General features: G+C 35.6%; 1 protein-coding gene across 9 annotated transcripts in view; it reads right to left on the minus strand.

Annotated features, from left to right (window-relative positions):
- The window catches only part of MNAT1 (MNAT1 component of CDK activating kinase), a 223,416-nt gene that overhangs the window by 144,307 nt on the left and 57,966 nt on the right, over positions 1-21,143 (minus strand). For all 9 annotated transcript variants that reach the window (XM_055088512.1, XM_024133048.3, XM_055088511.1 and 6 more), the window contains exons 4-6: positions 20,574-20,677; positions 11,153-11,293; positions 5,289-5,414 (exon numbers count right to left, since the gene is read on the minus strand). In XM_055088512.1, coding sequence (XP_054944487.1) covers positions 5,289-5,414; positions 11,153-11,293; positions 20,574-20,677 — 371 coding nt within the window. The remainder of the gene's footprint in view (positions 1-5,288; positions 5,415-11,152; positions 11,294-20,573; positions 20,678-21,143) is intronic.

The raw sequence follows: 21,143 nt of genomic DNA on the forward strand, positions 1-21,143 counted from the left end.
CAGTGAGAGGCCCACGTATCGCAAAAAAAAAAAAAAAAAAAAAAAAAAATGACACCTTTTATTAAAAGAAGCTATCACAGGGCTTCCCTGGTGGCACAGTGGTTGAGAATCTGCCTGCCAATGCAGGAACACGGGTTCGGGCCCTGGTCTGGGAAGATCCCACATGCCACAGGGCAACTAAGCCGGTGAGCCACAACTACTGAGCCTGCGCGTCTGGAACTTGTGCTCCGCAACAAGAGAGGCCATGACAGTGAGAGGCCCACACACCGCGATGAAGAGTGGCCCCCCGCCCGCCTCAACTAGAGAAAGCCCTCGCGCAGAAACGAAGACCCAACACCGCCAAAAATTAAATAAATAAAAATTAAAAAAAAAAAAAAAAGAAGCTATCACAGGTCACAAAGTCTTAAGCAGTGTTGGCATCCTTGCCAACATCTGTTCAATGTAATCAAACTCTGGGATACAGGTGTTCAATAAATGTTACTTTTCATCCTGCATTTTAGGGATGATTTTTCCAAACAGTATAGAGACTCTTAACTTCATAAACATTTAGATTTTCATCTACATTATGTGTCAGTCTCCACATTCAGGAATATGGAATAAATTCAGTAATTCCACATAAAAACTGTGTCTAAATTTTCACCTTGCCCTTGAACCAAATGCTGAATTTTGCTAAAATAACAAACAATAAGTATCCCATCACACACTTAAGTTATATGAATCTCAACATGCATTAAAGTAATTGGATCACCTCCCTCCCACCACACACACAAAAAGAAAACAAAAAATTCCAGGTGGATAATAGAAAGTTAAACAATAAGGAGTTCAAAAGACACCCTTAAGAGAGTGAAAAAAACAAGACATAAAGTGACAAAAGTTATTTACTATACATATGACTAATAAAAGGCTTAGATCCACAACATATAAAGAACTTCTACATATGAGCAAGAGTCTTGAACAGTTATTTCACAAAATAGGACAGCCAATGCTCAATCTCATTAGTGATCAGTGAAATAAGGTGCAGATTAAAATCACAAAACAGTACTAAATACCCGTCAGAATGGTTAAAGTGGAAAAGACAGAAAAGCACAAGTGTTGGTAGAAGTACAACTGGTAAAAACCAATTTGAAAATGTTTTGGCAGTATCTCCTAAAATGAACATACATAATCACTATGACCTAGTAACTCTACTCTTAGGTAAACACTCATGAAACAATGTCTGTGCATGTGACCAGGAAACATATATTAAAATGTTAGTATAGTGTATAATAGCAAAACTCAAAAAAATCCAAACATCTATCAACAGTAGAATGGATAAATAGTAGTATATTCCTCTAATGGAACATTATCCAGCAATGAAAATGAAAAAAACCTACAGCTATATATAAAAACATAGATGAATCTCACAAATGTAAGTTGGACAAGCAAAACATTAATCAGGTTAAGGCATACATGCTTAGATGTTATAGCTATTTAAAAGAGCAAGAAAGGGAATGCCATAAAAGACAGAAGAGTGACTGTTTCTGGGAAAAGGAATGGGGTGCTAGCCAGATGTGAGAAGTCATGAGGAGGACTTCTAAAGCACCATGAATACTTTTTTCTTTTATCTGTGTGATGGTTACACAGATGTTCACTTTGTGATAATTCACTAAGCTATATGGTTTGGTTCTGTGCACCTCTGTGTATATGCAATACATTTCGCCAAACAAAAGGTTATAAAAAAGAGAGGAAGGGAAGAAGAAAGAAAATAAATAATAAGTCACAACACTATCTGGAAAGATATCTAATATATTAAGTTAAATACTAAAATCAAATGAAATGATGGCAAATAAGCACACAAAAAGATGCTCAACATCATTAGTCATCAGGGAAATGCAAATTAAAACCATAATGAGATAACCACTACACATCTGTTTAGAATGTCTAAAATACTAAAATTCTTAATACTGAGGATGCAGACCAACTGGAATACTCATCAATGTCGGTAAGAATGCAAACTGGTACAGGCACTTTGAAAAACAGTTTGAAAATTTTTTACGAAGCTAAACATACCCTTACCATATATAAATCACCAATCTCATTCTTAGTAGCATTTACCCAAGAGAAATGAAAACATATGTACACACACTATTGTAAGCAAATGTTTATAGCAGCCTTATTCAGAATCATAAAAAAAGGAAACAACTCACATGTCCTTCAACTGATGAATGGATAAAGAAACTGGTATATCCACACAATGGTATTATTACTTGACAAAAGCAACAACTATTGAACAACAAGCAGCAACATGGATGATCTCAAATGCATGTTGCTAACTTAACAAAGCTAGACCTAAAAGGCTACACACTGTATGATTCCATTTACATGACATTCTGGAATATGTATTACCTAACTATACAACATAAAGAGATTATAATGTAATTCACTTAGATATTTAACTATAATAACAACAAAAAGCATTACTTGTAAAATTACATTTGCACTTGGTTTAGCATTTTATATACATATTTTAATCCTCCGAATAATCATGTAAAGCTAAATCATCGCAACTTTACCAATGAAAAAACAAATTCAAAAAGAGTGAAGTAACATTTTACCCACGGATACACATCTAGTGAGTGGTGAAGCTGGGGTTTAGTCCCATTGTATCTGGGTCTTTCCAAGCCCATTTTCTTTCCTCTACATCATACTGCCTCTTAGTTCAAAAGCACTGGTAATTCCTTAATGAATAATGTTTTCTTTTGCATTATTTAAAGATGTGTTCATACTTCCTACATTCGTAAGTTTAAAATAAATCATGAATTTTTCCTATTATTCAGGTACCCACATACCCACAATCATACAAAACAAAGTTAAAATACACAACTTCTGCCCTCAAGATGTTTATAATCTAATACCTAGCACACATATGACAAAGTAGGCAATTTTAAACCTCAAAAATAATAGCCGAGTAGTAGAAACATGGGTAGTGTGAGTACCTTCTAATAACAAAATAATTCTAATTGCTTCTTCCCATCCCTTGTATCATCACTATCATTCATTTCACTTATATAAGGATATGTGTGTGAAGTATACATATATACATACACATAAGCAAACACAGTCAAATACAGTGTCACTATTATTTTAAACTGTTATCTGTTAGATCAATTAAGAACAAGAAAAATAAAAGTTTTTATTTTATCTTCATTCATTTCTTCTCCAGTGCTTTTCCTCAGATATCTGAGTTTCTGACCTGTATCATTTTCTTTGTCTCTAAAGCACTTCTTTTAACATTTCTTGCAAAAATGGTCTACTGGCAAAAAATGCCGTCAGTTTTTGTCTGATAATTTTTATTTCTCCTTTACTTTTAAAGGATAATTTTGCACAGTACATTATTCTAGGTTGGTGGCTTTTTTCTCTCAACACCTTAAATATTTCACTCCACTCTCTTCTTGCTTGCATGGTTTCTAAGGGGAAGCCAGATAATAATTCTTATCTTTGCTCCTCTATAAGTGAGGGATTTTTCCCCCTATGGCTTCCTCAGGATTTATCTTCAGTTTTCTGTTATTTGAAAATAACATGACTAGGTATAAGGATCTTTTTGGCATTTATCCTACTTGGTGTTCTCTGAGCTCCCTGGACCTTCGGTTTGGTGTCTGATGTTGATTTTCGGAAATTCTCAGTCGTTACTGTTTCAAATACTTCTTCTGTTCCTTTCTTTCTTCTCCTCTGGTATTGCCATTATGCTTATGTTATACCTTCTGTAGTCACCCCACAGTCCTTGGATATTCTGTTCTTCTGTTCTGGTTTTTTTATTCCAGACTTTTTCTCTTTGGTTTTCAGTTTCCAGGAATTCTACTGATACATCCTCTTGCTCAAGACTCCTTCCTCATGCATGTCCAATCTACTAATAAGGCCATCAAAAGCACTCTTCACTTCTGTTACAGTGTGTTTTTTTCGCTAGCATTTCTTTTTGGTTCTTTCTTGGAACTTCCATCTCTCCACTTACATTGCCCATCTGTTCCTGCATGTGGCCTACTTTATCCATTAGCACTCTTAGCATATTAATCACAGTTGTTTTAAATTCCAAGTATGATAATTCCAACACCCCTGCCATATCTAATCCTGATTCTCGTGCTTGCTCTGTCTCTTCCAATTGTGTTTTCTGCCTTTTAGTATATCTTATATATATATATTTTTTGACAGCCAGGCATGATACACTTTTTAAAATGAACTGCTGTAAACAGGTCCTTAGTAATATGGTGGTAAGATGTGGGGGGATGGCTGAACAATGTATAGTCTTATGATAAGATCTCAGTCTTTTAGAAAGCCTGTGCTTCTGGACTGTGAACTTCACACACACACTTCTCAATCCATCTCCCTGCCCTCAGGTGGAGCAGGATGGCTAGAGTGAGCCGAAGTTGTGTATTTCCCTTCTCCAACATGGAAGACTTGGGCAGCTATAGTTGGATATTTCCCTTCACCCACATCAGTTATCCTCTGATAAAACTCCAGCAGGTTAGGCTCTGGTGAAATAGTTTATCCTAAGGGCAAGCCTTGTTAGGAGGAACAGAATGCTCTGGCGTATTTCAAAATGGTTCCTTTTCCCCTTCCTCTATCAAAAGCATGAGGGGATTTTTCTGATATTCACTGAGAGAATCTGGTAGAGACACAATAGGTAAGACTCACAAAAGTGTGGGGCCACTGATGACTGGTTTCCCCTGGAGTTTTTAACTCTGAGTTGCCCACACTGAGCCTCCAGCAATTTGTCAACCAATTCAGGTTTCCCTACATCAGCACTGGCTTCCAACAAGGTTGCTGCTCTGGTGAACTGTGATTCACTGTAGTCTCTGCTGGTCTCTCCAATTTTAAGGGCAGTGGTTTGCTTTCTGACCTCTCTCTACTAAAAAAGTTGTTGATTTTTCAGTGTGTTCAGGTTTTTACTTGTTGTCAGGATGGAGTGGCAACTTCCAAGGTTCTTACATGCCATACCAGAAACCGGAAGTTTGCATTTTCTTTTAAGAAATGTTTTTCTACACCACAAGCTTAAAAACTTATGTAGAATAATAAAACACATACAAACTCAATATCATATAGAACAAAACTGTGTTGCATACTTTGTAAATTATTTATTTATTTTTCACTTTCCTCTCACAACGCACATATTTATATTTCTAGACATGTAGCCTAGATCAGACACTGTTCTTAAATATCTGAACCTCCCAGTTTATCTGTAAAAATCAATATAAAATTATAAACTATAATCCTTGAAATATATCTTCCAAACAAGTGATTAAAATACAGCTTACCATTTTGATGCCTGTGGAAAATGTCACTGGTTTTATAGGTTTAGGTTTCTCAAGTTGCATTTCCAGTTGGGTAGATCTATCTTTATGCTGAGCCAAAAGTAGAGCAACAGGGAGATCAGAACTCTCCTGCAAGAAAAGTGAAAGTGCAATGTGAAAGTTAAAAATAAAAGCAATGAGTCTTTTATTTTAAATTATGCCTTTCCAAAAACATTTGATGTCAACCTAGGTATTCACTTTATGGAGAACACTTTACAAAAAACTTTAACATTCCATAATAAGAAAAGGCTGCTTTAGACTCATAAATCAAAATAACCTACAAAAAAGGATTTTTATAAAATCCACATTAAAGACAATAAAATAAGGTCTTATTTCATCTAGCAAAACCAACCATATTTACTAAAATAAAAAAATTAGAAGCTAATCACAAAAAGAGTAGTACAAAGCACTATAACTTAGATCAGATGTTCATCTAAGACACATTTGTTTTTTACCAGTGAATTCAGACCAGTCTGAAATTGTTTCCCATTAGATTTCACCTGAGGCCGTTTGGAAATGATCCTTGCTCTGTTTTGCACAATGGAATGATTGTTAAGTACAGTCAAAAGACATTTATCAATATTTTCTCCTTTATTGACTTATTTTTATAAATAATTTATCTTTATAAATTTTTTTAATTAACAAAAAAATAGTAAACACTTTTAATATCTTATATTGATACTAAATCAGGGCCACTATTTACACAAATCTGTACACACACATATTAATAACACAAACAAATTACTAATTCTTATACGTAGACTGTCGTTTATTCTGTTTAACATGAAGTCTTCTCACATGTTTAAAGTGATGCAAAGCTAAGATCTAAACTAAATGTATCCAGACATTTTCCTTTCTGAGCTGTCAGTTAAATAAGAACACAGAAACACATGCAAAAGGAAACCAGGAAGGAAGGCGATCATACACAAACATATGCAAAGACACATACTACTTTCTATATCTGTAAACAAAAATGAAGGTACAAACACATTTCAATCTCCTATACCAAGATGACCTATGAAAACAGTCTTCAAATGGCCTACAGAGTTTTAAAATAGTAACTACCCAGAATTTAATCCTGAAAAAACTATATTGTTACACATTTCATAGTATAAAAGTAAAGATATAGCAGAATCTAATTTTCTTTCCAAAACCAACAACTTAATAGTTTGGGGCACAAATATGGCTAATTAATATATTTAAAGGACTTGTTTAAAAGCTATAGTACAGAAGAAATTCAAATAACAAGCCATTCATTTCCACAGCATCGTCCTAGAATAAATCTGTACCTCAAAACTCTGTAACAGAAGTGCTATGCAAGAGCAAATGTTACAAAGATTAAAATTTTTAAAAGTAAATGGAAAAACACAAATTTTATTTATAAAATAGAACTTTATTAAGGATCAAAATTCTTAAGACATGGCTTTAGCAATAATGAAGGAGGATGAATAAAATACACTATGACAATATACTTGACTACCTTTCATATTCTACAACAAAGCATTAGTAATGCATTAATAATAGTATTGCTGTGAATTCCTGCAGCTATTCCTATTTCCATTAGGAATTTTATAATAAAATGTAAAATTAAAGGACATTTTAAATGGGCGGTGGCCCAAAATATCTTTTAAAATCTCTAACTACCTTTTCATATGTAAAAACTAACAGAAGAAAAATAAATTTCCTTGGCTAAAATGCTAAATCATTGCTTCCTAATTAATATTCTAAGTGAATTCAAATTCCATACCTGGTACTTACCCTAAAGAGTAAAAGTTCTCATGTAAAAGTAAGACAATGTGTGCACTTCAAAAAAGTTGCTAATCAATACTTTGCCTGTTTTAATCCTAGTTTCACCTTCACACAAAAGAACCAGAATATTAAAATGTCTTGATAAAAGTTGAAATTTAATAAAAATAAACATTCTAGAAAGCTAAAACTAATTTTGATACTAAGGCAATACAATTTACTTTAAATCTGCTGTACTCCACTTTAGCAATCAAAACTTTGGAGCCTGAAAATCTTTGTAAATGTTAAACTAGAGGGACCTCCCTGGTGACGCAGTGGTTAAGAGTCCGCCTGCCAGTGCAGGGGACGCAGGTACAGGCCCTGGTCCGGGAGGATCCCACATGCCACGGAGCAGCTGGGCCCGTGCACCACAACTGCTAAGCCTGTGCTCTGGAGCCCGCCAGACGCAGCTGCTGGGCCCGTGTGCCACAACTACTGAAGTTGTGGTCTGCAACAAGAGAGGCCACCACAGTGAGAAGCCCGCGCACCGCAGCAAGGAGTGGCCCTCACTCTCTGCAACTAGAGAGAAAGCCCGCGCACAGCAACGAAGACCCAACGCAGCCAAAACTAAATTAAAAAAAAAAAAAGTTGGGCTTCCCTGGTGGCGCAGTGGTTGCGCGTCCGCCTGCCGATGCAGGGGAACCGGGTTCGCGCCCTGGTCTGGGAGGATCCCACATGCCGCGGGGCGGCTGGGCTCGTGGGCCATGGCCGCTGAGCCTGCGCGTCCGGAGCCTGTGCTCCGCAACGGGAGAGGCCGCAGCGGAGGGAGACCCGCATACCACAAAAAAAAAAAAAAAAAAAAAGTTAAACTAGAAATAAGCAGGAGTTCTAACAACAAAAAAAAAATCTACAGAGTAAAATAAACTATGGGAAACATACATGCTCTCAGAAACACAAAAAATGCAGATTCAGCCTTTCAAGTTATTTCATTCTTCTTAGCTTTCCATTTTTACCCTGAAAGGTTCCCTAAGCTACACTGATTGCCTGAAGGTACACTGCTTAATATTTAAAGAAATTTTAATTAAAACTACCTGTAATACTCATTAAAGCTTTATAATGACCATTTCTTAAAGATTATTTTAACTGACTTAAAGCAAGCCATCTGGCAAACAATATTCTAATAAAAATCAGCTACTGCATTTGACAATATTAGCCCTTAACAAAATTTAAGACATAGCAGAAGAGAATTTTCAAACAAGAATATAAAAAGATTTAATAAGTTAGGACCTGTTTAAAAATCTTTTTCCAAACTTTAAAAAAAACAACCCTGAATTTACAGTTAGGATTAAATAAATGGACATTTTAGGCAACATTAGAGTAAATGCTAAGCCATAAACATTAAGACCATAACATTAAAATCCTGTCACATCATACAGTATAGTGTAATGCCAAAGCTTTTATAAAAGGTTAAAAAGTAACTTGTAGCACAAGGACCAGAAACAGCAGAAAAAAAATTCTAACAAGTTGTGCTTATACTAGTTGCCTAAATTAGATCCAGAGAATCATTCTAAGATTTAAGCTTCTAGATATATTTACAGATGCCAATTCAATCTTTCTTAATAAAATCTAACACATGAACATACATAGAAAAAAATACAATGTATTCTTTTACTTAATAAGGATTCAGGAGGATAAAAAGAAATTTAATGAATTCTTTCAGTTAGTCAATAAGGATGAAATATATGTTAGCATTTTAACAAAAATTTTTTAATAAATATTAAAAAATTAAAGTAACAATCTTTAAAAATAAATTTAAATATGAAAATGAGAAATTCAAATTGAATTGGTATTTAAACCAATTAATTTAAACCAATCTGTTGTCATTAATTGTTCTAATGAATACAGTAAATTGTTAAGGATTATTTAACCACCATGTTACATGATCTAAACAGTAAAGAAAGTATGCACGGTAATGACTTGCAGGTGAAGAAAACAGGAAGGGGGAGCAGTTCTTAACAAAAGCCAATATTAACTCCAGATTATACACAACGTACAACATTGGCAGTTGCAGCTCAATTGCCAAGAACAGCTCAATGAGGCAGCAAAACTTCATGCTAAAAGACTAAAGACAAAAAGAATATGCAAAAATAATTGCTATGCAAAACCAGCTAATCTCAAAATCAAAACTAAAAATGCTTTATACTAAATGGAACATTTTTAAAAAGTTAAAGTGTATTTTCGTCTTATATCTAAGTTCTGTATTTGGAATTAACTCAATTAATTGTATAGCAGAAAGCATTACCAAAGAAAACTGCATAAAATGATGAGAGAAACAACCTTTCAAAAAAATAATTGTAACATGAAACTTTACTAATTCATTCTTTAAAGTTTTTAATTTCTCACAAGCTACATGTCTACAAAAAAAATGTAAAACATGACATTCATCATTTCAGCTGTTAAAGCCACACTGCCACTTAATAGTTTCAACAAAAATTAATGGAAGTTAGGGATTTCCCTGGTGGCATAGGGGATAAGACTCCATGCTCCCAATGCAGGGGGCCCAGGTTCAATCCCTGGTCATGGAACTAGATCCCACATGCATGCCACAACTAAGAGTTCTCATGCCACAACTAAGGAGCCCTGGGGACGCAACTAAGGAGCCCACCTGCCACAACTAAGACCCAGTGCAACCAAATATAAAAATAAATAAATATTAAAAAGAAAAATTAATGGAAGTTACTAAGGCAAAAAAACATATTCTATATCATACACTGCTGTCCTCATTTTTTTCCTTTCTTGGCGCAACGGCACACGGTGCAGCCTGCAGTATCTCATTTCCCAACCAGGGACTGAACCCAGGCCATGGCACTGAAAGTGCCGAATCCTAACCACTAGACCACCAGGGAACTCCCTGTCCTCATTTTTAGAACCAAATTTATATTCCATTCATACAAAGTAGATAGAGTTTATGATAAGCATTTTCTGTCTGAGCCTCACTAAGGCCTTTACCCTTACTTTTCCTTTACTTTCTCACCTACTTCTAATTTAAATTATCTTGCTTTCTCTTTTTATTCCTGGTTATACGGCTTAAATGCTTTTAGGGCAAAAGCACAGTAGAAAAATATACACATACACTTTTACCTGATCATAGAATAACAAACAGCATAGCAACTAGTAGACTGAGGAGTTAAGTGTGTTAACACTACATGGAAATTAATTATGGGGCCAGAAAGGGGAAAGGAAGAATGTAAAAAGACTTTACTGGAAAGGACGGTTTTCTAATTGTGATTTCATCAATATCACAATGGTTTATAAGCAACAAATAATATTCTACAATCTATGAAACACTTCATAAACCTTGGTTATAATTACTGCTATTATCTAACAATGTTGACTACTTGGGGAGCTAATAACTAGAAAACACCAATAACTTGCAAGATATTACCATTTCTTTCAAATGTATTTTTTTCATGCAAAAATATGAAATATAGTTCTCACAGAGTAACCAGAGTCACTAAAACTTCAGCATGAAGCCAAAACACTTGAAAATGAGCTAGTTATTAGAAAACCAGTATTAATCAGGAGAAAAATGCTCTGAAAACAATATGTTTTAGTCAGTAAGCTCAGAAACACATCAACAACCTATTAATAGTAAACTGGCTTATGTTAGTTATAATATTACTCTCTTATCTGAAAATAAAATGGATATTGACAAACTTTTTGAAAAAATAAAGGAACAGAAGGTGAATAAACCAGCACAAACTATAGAAATGCTATTTAAATACCATTACCCAGCATAATAAATAGGAAAGATAAACCCTGAAGACAAATGATTTTTTTTTTTTTTTTTTTTTTTTTTTTTTTTTTTTTTGCGGTACACGGGCCTCTCACTGTTGTGGCCTCTCCCGTTGTGGAGCACAGGCTCCGGACGCGCAAGCTCAGCGGCCATGGCTCACGGGCCCAGCCGCTCTGCGGCATGTGGGATCTTCCCGGACTGGGGCATGAACCCGTGTCCCCTGCATCGGCAGGCGGACTCTCAACCACTGCGCCACCAGGGAAGCCCCGACAAATGATTTTTTACCACAATTAACATTAATACGTACCAGTTCATCTAAAAAAGCCTGCTTATTCTTCCTTTTTAGAATCTGCTGCAGTTGTTCTTCTTTTTGTATAAATAGTCTTCTTTGTTCATTTTCCTGTCGTTCTACCTCTAAAGCTTCTTCCAATTCCTCCTGTTCCCGAGTCTAAAACAGAAACATTGATATATGGCATGGAATAAATTTAGTAACCAAAATCAACCCTATACCATACTCTGTACCTCCTTTCTTGGAGCATAAAATGCACTAGTCACTAATTGTTTAATAGTGCAGCAATTCCACTTTAAAAGAACTAGAATTCATTTTATTTCATGTGGACATGTTACTATTAAAGAGAATGACATCTACCACTAAATGAACTCCTAAACAAAGTACACTGAGCCCAGCTGCAGAATTGCAGAAACTGCTTAATAATGTCTATTTTAGGAGATTTAACAAGAAAAACAAAATAAAACAAAAAACCCAACAACAAATAGATAATCTCCATATAGAACTATTGATTGAAACACTCCATATAAAAGACTGGTTTATTTAATAGAAACAATTTTCAGAATATATAAGATAATGAAAAGTTATCATAGGAGTTAGCTTCTTTTTACCAAGTTAAAATAACTCTTTCTGGGCTTCCCTGGTGGCGCAGTGGTTGAGAGTCTGCCTGCCGATGCAGGGGACACGGGTTCGTGCCCCGGTCCGGGAGGATCCCACGTGCCGCGGAGCAGCTGGGCCCGTGAGCCATGGCTGCTGGGCCTGCGGGTCCAGAGCCTGTGCTCCGCAAAAGGGAGAGGCCACAACAGTGAGAGGCCCGCGTAAAAAAAAAAAAAAAAAAAACTCTTTCTGATGCTTGAGTTCCAAATAGCATTCATTTAAGGTAAGTTATGAAAAGCTGAAGTTATTTTCTAACACAAGCATATAAATTTCAAGAGTCCTCTTTGTAGACTGAAAAATTCAAAATCCAGAGTTAATATGTAGAGAGAATGAACTACAGGCCTACTCATTTCCCTTTTATGAAGTTCCTCAGAAATATTAAATACTTCCAGGTTCTGAAATTTATTCCAACTCCAACTCGTACTTAAAAGCAATATTATACCTAGCCTTTGCTCTTTAAGTCTTCTGAATGAGAAATATAGTAAAATCTGAATGGCTTTACTTTAAATCCTTGATTGTTGCTATTGAAAATGTAATACTTTTTTTTTTAATTCAACAAAACATTGAGAATTTATGGCACCTCAAGACAAATACAGAATAGAGGGAGAGAGTATAATACATTTGGGGATCACTAACATAATATATGAATTAACAGAGACCTCAGAGAAAAGTACATTTTTATGTAAAATAATAATTAAAACACTCTATTAGATTTTTTTCACTTCACAAATTAAACTCCCCAAAGAAACAAGATTCCCAATTAAAAAGTGTTTCACTTATAATTCAAACTCAGTATATCCAAAGTTAAGTTTGGCATTTGGTTTCCCAAAGCTGATCACCCTCCTGTATTCCTGATTTCTGCTAAGCGCACACCTACATCTCAGGCAACTCAAGTTGAAACCTCAAAGTTATCTCTGTTTACCCCCTCTCCCCCAACCCCATTCCTCTTAAATTAAACCAGTTGCTAAGTCCTATTAGCATCTCTCCCTGTAATTTTACAAACCTCTATTACTGAGGTTACTATTCTAACTCAGGTACCCAGTGGAGAAGAGAATTCAAACTTGATTTAGAAGGATTACTAGGAATAAATGTAAGAAGTTAGGGGGTGAGATATGAGGGCTAGAAAAGTGAAATCCTGGACTCTAGGTCCATAAGCAGAAAAGGATGAGTCTCATGATAAAACAGTGACATATAAGTAATAAGTATGACAAGTGACAGAGAGGTATACACAGAGTACAGTTGGGACAGAATTGATAGAGTGGTAAATTCTCCTTGCAATGATGGAGGACAGGTAGAGTTAGAAAAGATTTCGTATAGAGTGTTATGGGTTCAATGTATGCCCCCAAAATATATGTTGAAGTTTTAACCCCTGGTACCTATAAATGTGACCTTATTTGGAAATAGGGTCTTTGCAGATGTAATCAAGTTAAGATAGGTCATACTGGAAATTTTGACACAGACACATGGGGAGAAGGCCATGTAAAGACAGAGGCAGAAATCAGAGTGGTGCCAAAGGTTCTAGAAAAGGCAAAGAAAGATTCTTCCCTAGAGCTTTCAGGGAGACCATGACCCTGATGACACCTTGATTTCAGACTTCTAGCCTACAGAAGACTGTTCTTGTAAGAGAACAAATTCCTGTTGTTACAAATCACCCAGTTTTTGGTAATTTGTTTTAACAGCCCTAGGTAACTAATATATGGAGGTTGAGCAGACTTCAAACAGTAGGTATTTACCCCCACTGGAGAGTGGAAGAGCCATTTAGGCAGAGAAAACAAAGGCACAAAGACATGAATAAAGCTGGAATGCTTGGTATGGCCAAGTCATGAAGTATGGGACTTGGGGAAAGCTCTAGATAAAGCTGGAGAGGCAAGCAAACGGCAGATCATGGAAAGTCGACCATACCATACTAAGGGATGCATTTATGCCACACACTAAGGCAACTGGGAAGACATTAGAGTTTAGAAAGATGACTAGAAGCAGTGAAGAATACATATCAATGGGGTTCAAGACTGAAGACAGGAAGACTAGTTAGAAGAATACTTCAATAACTCAAGTAAGAAATAATGAGGACCCTAAGTAAGGTAACAATAATATAATTAGAAGAGGAACCAGGTTTGAAAGGTCATAAGGAAAGACTATCAACAATATCAACAATATATGAAGACTGACCAGATATGGCTAGAACACTTAGATAAAGAATGTAATAGGAGAAATAGGTGGGAGAGTGAAGATTAAAAAGTTCAATTATGATGAACATAGATGCAAAAATCCTCAACAAAATATTAGCAAACCAAATTCAACAATACATTAAAAGGATTATATAACATAATCATGTGGAATTTATCCCAGGGGTGCAAGGATGGTTAAACATCCACAAATCAATCAATGTGATACACCACATTTACAAATTGAGAAATAAAAAGCATATGGTCATCTCAATAGATGCGAAAAGGTCTTTTGATAAAATTCAACATCAATTTATGATAAAAACTCTAAACAAGTGGGCACAGAGAACATAATTCAACATAATAAAGGCCAAATATGACAAGCCCACGACTAATACCATACTCAACAGTGAAAAGCTGAAAGCATTTCCTCTGAGATCAGGAACAAGACAAGGATGCCCACTCTTGCCACTTTTATTTAACATAGTACCAGAAGTCCTAGCCACAGCAATCAGACAAAAAAAGAAATAAAAGGAATTCAGATTGGAAAGGAAAAAGAAAAACTGTCACTGTTTACGGATGGCATGATACTGTATATAGAAAACCCTAAAGATGCCACCAAAAAACCTATTAGAACTCATCAATGAATTCAATAAACTTGCAGGATACAAAATTAATATATAGAAATCTGTTGCATTTCTATACACTAACAACAAACTATCAGAAAGATAAATTAATCTCATTTACATCTGTATCAAAACGAATAAAATACCTAGGAATTCATTTAACTAAGGAGGTAAAAGACCTGTTACAGAGAACACTATAATACACTGACAAAAGAAACTGAAGTCAAGACAAACAAATGGAAAGATATACTGTGCTCATGGGTTGGAAGAATTAGTATTGTTAAAATGGCCATACTACCCCAAGGCAATCTACAGATTCAATGCAATCCCTATCAAATCCCTACCAAATCCCTATCAAATCCCTATCAAAATACCAATGGCATTTTTCACAGAACTAGAACAAATAATTCTTTTTGTGTATGGCAACACAAAAGACCCCAAGTAGCCAAAACAATCATGAGAAAGAAGAAGAACATCATGAAGAAAGAACAATCATGAGAAAGAAGAACAAAGCTGGAGGTATCATACTCCCTGATTTCAAACTATAATACCAAGCCACAGTCTTCAAAAAAATATGGTACTGGTACAAAAACAAAGATCAATAGAACAGAATAGAGAGCCCAGAAATAAACCCACACTTATATGGGAAATTAATCTATGACAAAGGAGGCAAGAATATATAATGAGGAAAAGACAGCCTCTTCAATAAATGGTTTTGCAAAAACTGGACAGCTACATGCAAAAGAATTAAACTGGACTACTTTCTCATACCATATACAAAACTAAACTCCAAAGGGATGACTTAAATGTAAGACCTGACACCATAAAACTCTTAGAAGAAAACACTGGTAGTATGCTCTTTAACATCAGTCTTAGCAAACGATAAATCTGATAAGGGGTTAATATCGAAAATATACAAAGAATTCATAGAGCTCAACATCAAAAAAACAAACCAACCTGGGACTTCCCCAGTGGTGCAGTGGTTAAGAATCTGCCTGCCAATGCAGGGGACACAGGTTCAATCCCTGGTCCAGGAAGATCCCACATGCCACAGAGCAACTAAGCCCGTACGCCACAACTACTGAGCTGTGCTCTAGAGCCTGTGAGCCACCACTACTGAGCCCACATGCTGCAACTACTGAAGCCCACGTGCCTAGATCCCGTGCTCTGCAATAACAGAAGCCACCGCTATGAGAAGCCCGTGCACCATAATGAAGTAGCCCCCACTTGCTGCAACTAGAGAAAGCCCGCACAGCAACCAAGACACAACGCAGCCCAAGAAAACAATAATAAATAATAAAATAAATCTTTAAAAAACAAACAACTTGATTTTAGAATGGGCAAAGAACCTGAATAGACTTTTTTCCAGAGAAGACATACAGATGGCTAAAAGGCACAGGAAAAGACTCTCAACATCACTAATCATCAGGGAAATGCAAATCAGACCCACAATGAGATATCACCTCACACCTGTCAGAATGGCTACAATCAAAAAGAAAACAAATAACAAATGCTGTCAAGGATGTGGAGAAAAGGGGACCCTAGCGCACTCTTGGTGGGAATGTAAATTGGTGCAGACACTATGGAAAACAATAAGGTTCCTCAAAAAATTAGAAACAGAACTACCATACAGTCCAGCAAATCTGGGTATTTATCCAAAGAAAATAAAAACACTAATTTGAAAAGATATATGCACCCTAATGTTCATTTATGCATTATTTACAATAGCCAAGATAATGGAAGCACCTTAAGTACCCATCAATAATAGAAGCATGGATAAAAAAAGATGTGAGATATAGATATATATATACATATATACAATCAAATATTACTCAGAAATAAAAAAAGAATGAAATCTTGCCATTTGGATTAACCTAGATGGTATTATGCTAAGTTAAATAAGTCAGACAGAGAAAGACAAATACTGTATGATTTCACTTACATTTGGAAGCTAAAAAACAAAACCAGTGAACAAAAACAACAAAACAGAAACAGAGTCACAGATACAGAGAACAAACAGATGGTTGCCAGAGGGGAGGAGGGATGAGGAATGAGAGAAATAGGTGAGGAAGATCAAGAGGTACAAAATTCCAGTTACAAAATAAATAAGTCACAGGTATGAAACATACAGTGTGGGAGAATACAGTCAACAGGAATGCAGTATCTGTATCATGATGGTAACCCTACAATCAACATGGTAACTTGACTTATCATGGTGATCATTTTGAAATGTATAGCAATATCGAATCACTATGTTGTGCACCAGGAACTAAAACAATGTTGTAGGTCAATTATACTACAAAAACGAACAAACAAATCACTGAAAAAGAGATCAGATTAGTGATTACCAGAAGCAGGGGCTAGCAGGGAGGAGGAATTGGATAAAGGTAGTCAAAAGGTACCAACTTCCAGTTATAAGATTAGCTAGGGATGCAATGTACAACATGATAAATATAATAGACACTGCTGCATATATGAAAGTTCTTAAGAGAGTAAATCCTAAGAGTTCTCACCATAAGGAAAAAATTTTTTTCTTTTATTTTGTATCTATATGAGATGATGGATGTTTACTAAACTTATTGTGATAATCATTTCATGAGATATATAAGTCAAATCATTATGCTGTATACCTTAAACTTATATAGTGCCATATGTCATTTATGTATAGCTCAATAAAACTGGAAGGAAAAAAAAATTCAGTTCTGGAATGCTGAATCACAAATGCCTTTAATGCATCCAGAAAAAAATGTTGATTAACCAATTACAGATATATGGATCTATCACATATAATTCTTGGAGCTCAGGAGGAAAACAATGGGCTGCAGAAACACTTGAGAAGTAATCAGTGTAAAGGATTAACTGTTAAAGAGAAGCACCGAGAGGAATCCAAGTGTTTAAGAAACAAAAAGGAAAGAGAAGCCTCTGAAAAGGATGAAAGGGGAAGGTGAGAGCAGCAGGATGAAGAAAATGGAGTGGCCCCACAGAAGTCAAGGAAGAGTTTCACCATCAAGGGAGAAGCCTGCATCAAATACTGCCCTGCCTACAGACCAAATGACATTCAGACCAACAAAGTCTATTGGCTTTCTCAATGAGAAACTGGTAGCCTCAATTTTCTCACTGTATTTAAGTATTTTGAAAATAGAAAGCCTCAATAAATATTGGTTGGCTAGCTAGTTGATTGAATAATTGGGAAAACAGCTATCATTAAAAATCAAACATTGGGGGCACAAAGAAGGTATTGGACTGGGAGAAGGGAAGCAGGCTGAAAGACTAGAAGGTCTCTGTTTTCTCCCTAATGGCACCACCTTACCCAATCAACCTCCTTTACCTTTACCTCCCACTTCTAATCCATCATTAGGACTTGCTATTTCAAACTCAAAACATTTCTCTAATTCATCCCTACCTCTCCATTCCTTGTTTAAGTCACCTCTGAACTCGCCTACAAGACTGCAATAACCTCCCTTTGGCCTCCTAAACTCCAGGTTTGATCCTCTCAAATTCAACCTCCACAAAAGCAATAAATCTATTCTAATAAGGACAATACTTTATTATCACTTTGCTTAATACCCTTCAACGACAATCATTAACAGCTAGGTTTCTATAACATTACTCTAAGGAATCCTGGGAATTCCCTAATAAGAAGTCTAAGGTACACTACAGAACAGACTGAGCAGATGGGAATTCAAGCCTATTCGTCCTCCCACTGTTGATTCAACAAACGTATTCAGAGTAAGGTTTCATTTGAAGAAAAGGTTCACCTGCTAAAACATACAAACAACTGGTCAATATAAGCCCAAATTACTTTTCACAGTACATAAGGCCTTATGTTACCTAGGCGCTTTCTACTACAGTTTCAACTCTCTATTGAACTTGGCAATATAGAACAACTTACAATTCTCAGAGCTCTCTGTGATTATCCATGCCGTCTTGCCCTTGCTCATGATTTCTTTCTGCCTGGAATGTCTTTGTGCAGCTTCCCAACCCACCCCCTTCCAGTATTCTACAACTTGGTAACTTCTACTTGTCCTTCAAAGCTCCATTCAGGCATTATCTCACCTGGAATGCCTTTCCCAATCTTCCTAGAATAGATTAGGTATCCCTCTTCTGTATTCCCATAATAGCAAGCACACAGAACTCTCCATGTGCTTATGTCATTGTACTGAAATTACCTGGTCCCTACAGAACCAGGGTTCTTATTCATCTTTGTATACTATGTGTTTAGCAGACGTTCAACAAATGCTTATTGAACTAAAGTTTTTTTTTGCTAAATTGATAGACATTCTATGCAGCAATCTCTGCTGCTCATGAGAATCCAGAAAATGGAAGATAAAAATTAAGCTAAGCTTCACTAAGACTATTTCAAGATTAGATCATCTTTATTCAGTTTCTCCATGCTCACAATTGATGCTAGGTGCCAGCTCCATGAGACAAATAAGATCTCCTTAGCAGACAACTCAGTAATAGTTCCTCTATGTCAGAAATGGGTCATTTCATGTGCCTAATCATGCAAGAGATTGCTTTTTTTTTCCTTTTTGACACAATTCTGATATTTTTGGAACAGTAAGGCTTCAACTTTCACAAAGACATGAAAGGCAAGTTGCTACCTCAGGTTTGCAAAAAGACATCAGTCATATAGTCTACACTCCTTGGGCCACTTGAGAACTGTCTCTACCCAATGATACCACAGTTACTGATATATGTTTGCACCATCTTAAAAAATGGTCCTATGTCTGTATTTATGCCAACACCAAATAGTGATAGTGAGTATCACTAATAGATAAAAGGCTCAGCACAGAATGACCAATTAATATATGATAATGAATTACTGACCAAAATCCTTTGTTATAAGAGATCCAGGTGCTAAACGTTAATATGAAGAATAAATGCAGTCACTGTAACATGCATTACATAAAATACAAGTTGATCCTTGTACAACACAGGGGGTTAGGGGCGCTGACCCTTCGCACAATTGAAAATCCGTGTATAATTTATAGTCTGCCCTCCTTATCAGTGGTTCCCTCCGTATCTGCAGTTCTGCATCCAAGGATTCAACCAACCTCGCATCGTGTGGTACTGTAGCATTTACTATCGAAAATAATCCAGGTGTTAGGTGGACCCGCGCAGTTCAAACTTGTGTTGTTCAAGGGTCAACTGTATTCAATAACCTATCATTATAAAGTTTTCAGATAATTAGAAATTCCTACTTTAAAATAATATAACCAGCCTAAAATTAGATTATTCTTTCAACACTCAATATTATTTGCTAGCTTAAAACGATATATGAAAAAAGCACTCACTTGAAAAGAACAACCTTATTAATTTAAACAGAGCTAATGCAACAAGTTACCTGGGCATACCTATTTTGCATGTATCTTCTAATGTACCCAGAGAAGGCTACTGGGCAAAGAGAGTAATTTTTATGGCACACTGATGCTTTCAGAAATGAGACACCTTTCTAAGGAAGCCAGGCTGGATATGAACGGAATAGAATGTCAATTCCTTGAGAGTTTTATTGCAGGAAAGAAGTGCCTAAATGAAACACTTAAAGACTATAAAAAGGAAGTCCTTCTAAGTACAAGATGAAAATACAAGCTATGTAATCCAAATATATCTATATCGTTTTTACCAATGATTACAAATTCCTGATACAGTACCTCAAAAACAATTACCTCTGCTTTCCCCCTAAACTAGAAAGCCAAGTTGTACTGAAGAAATGATAGCTAAATTGTGTAAGTTAATTAAATCTTTGCATGTCTATAATTATTTTTCCTTTATAGAATATATTTTAACAATGCCACCAAAACTGTCTTTGCTATAGTAATGTGTGCCTCGTACCTATATGCCTATATACATATATTAGTATTTCTGGCCTTAATTTCAGCTAAAGTCTTTGTAAATATAACTAGTTTTAGAGAAAGATAGCTTTTTAAAGGATCATGTGGAAGCATTCATCTCTAATACAAAAGAAGAAGAAAATACTTAGCAACCAACCAGCTTTAACTTATTTTTCTGAATGACATCTTTGTTTTCCTTTTGGTATATCTCCATTTTCTTTTTGGTGTTGTCCAAATCCACATTGTTGGTCAAGTTGAAAACTGCATCAGAAAAGAAACGCTGACATGAAATACAGTTTTAACATAAATCTTGAGAAGATAATAAAAACCAAATATTCATCACAGTGATTTCTTAATTCATCAGGTTGACATTCTTAACAGCTTAAGAAACTAGCTCCAGTTCAGCAACTATGTTTTCTGAACCAAATATAAGGAGAGACTGTCAGACTATCACACAGACTATCTAAAGATCTGAATCACCTCAAAAAACCTATGATACGTGCTTGCCATAATCACATTGGATTTGATTTTTATAGTGCCCATTTTAACTTACAAAGTATAAAAAAGATTGCTTAATTTTTTAAATAAAAAGAGTAAGTCTGGGATCTACTATACTGGTCAGAATCAATACTGAAAAGAATCTATGCGCCAGAAACATTATCCAAAGGAATAAAAAAATATTATCAAACTAGAACAGGTTTTATTCTGATCCTCAACATGGCTAGAC

The sequence above is a fragment of the Physeter macrocephalus genome, chromosome 11, assembly GCF_002837175.3.
Source record: "Physeter macrocephalus isolate SW-GA chromosome 11, ASM283717v5, whole genome shotgun sequence".
Classification (NCBI taxonomy): domain Eukaryota; kingdom Metazoa; phylum Chordata; class Mammalia; order Artiodactyla; family Physeteridae; genus Physeter; species Physeter macrocephalus.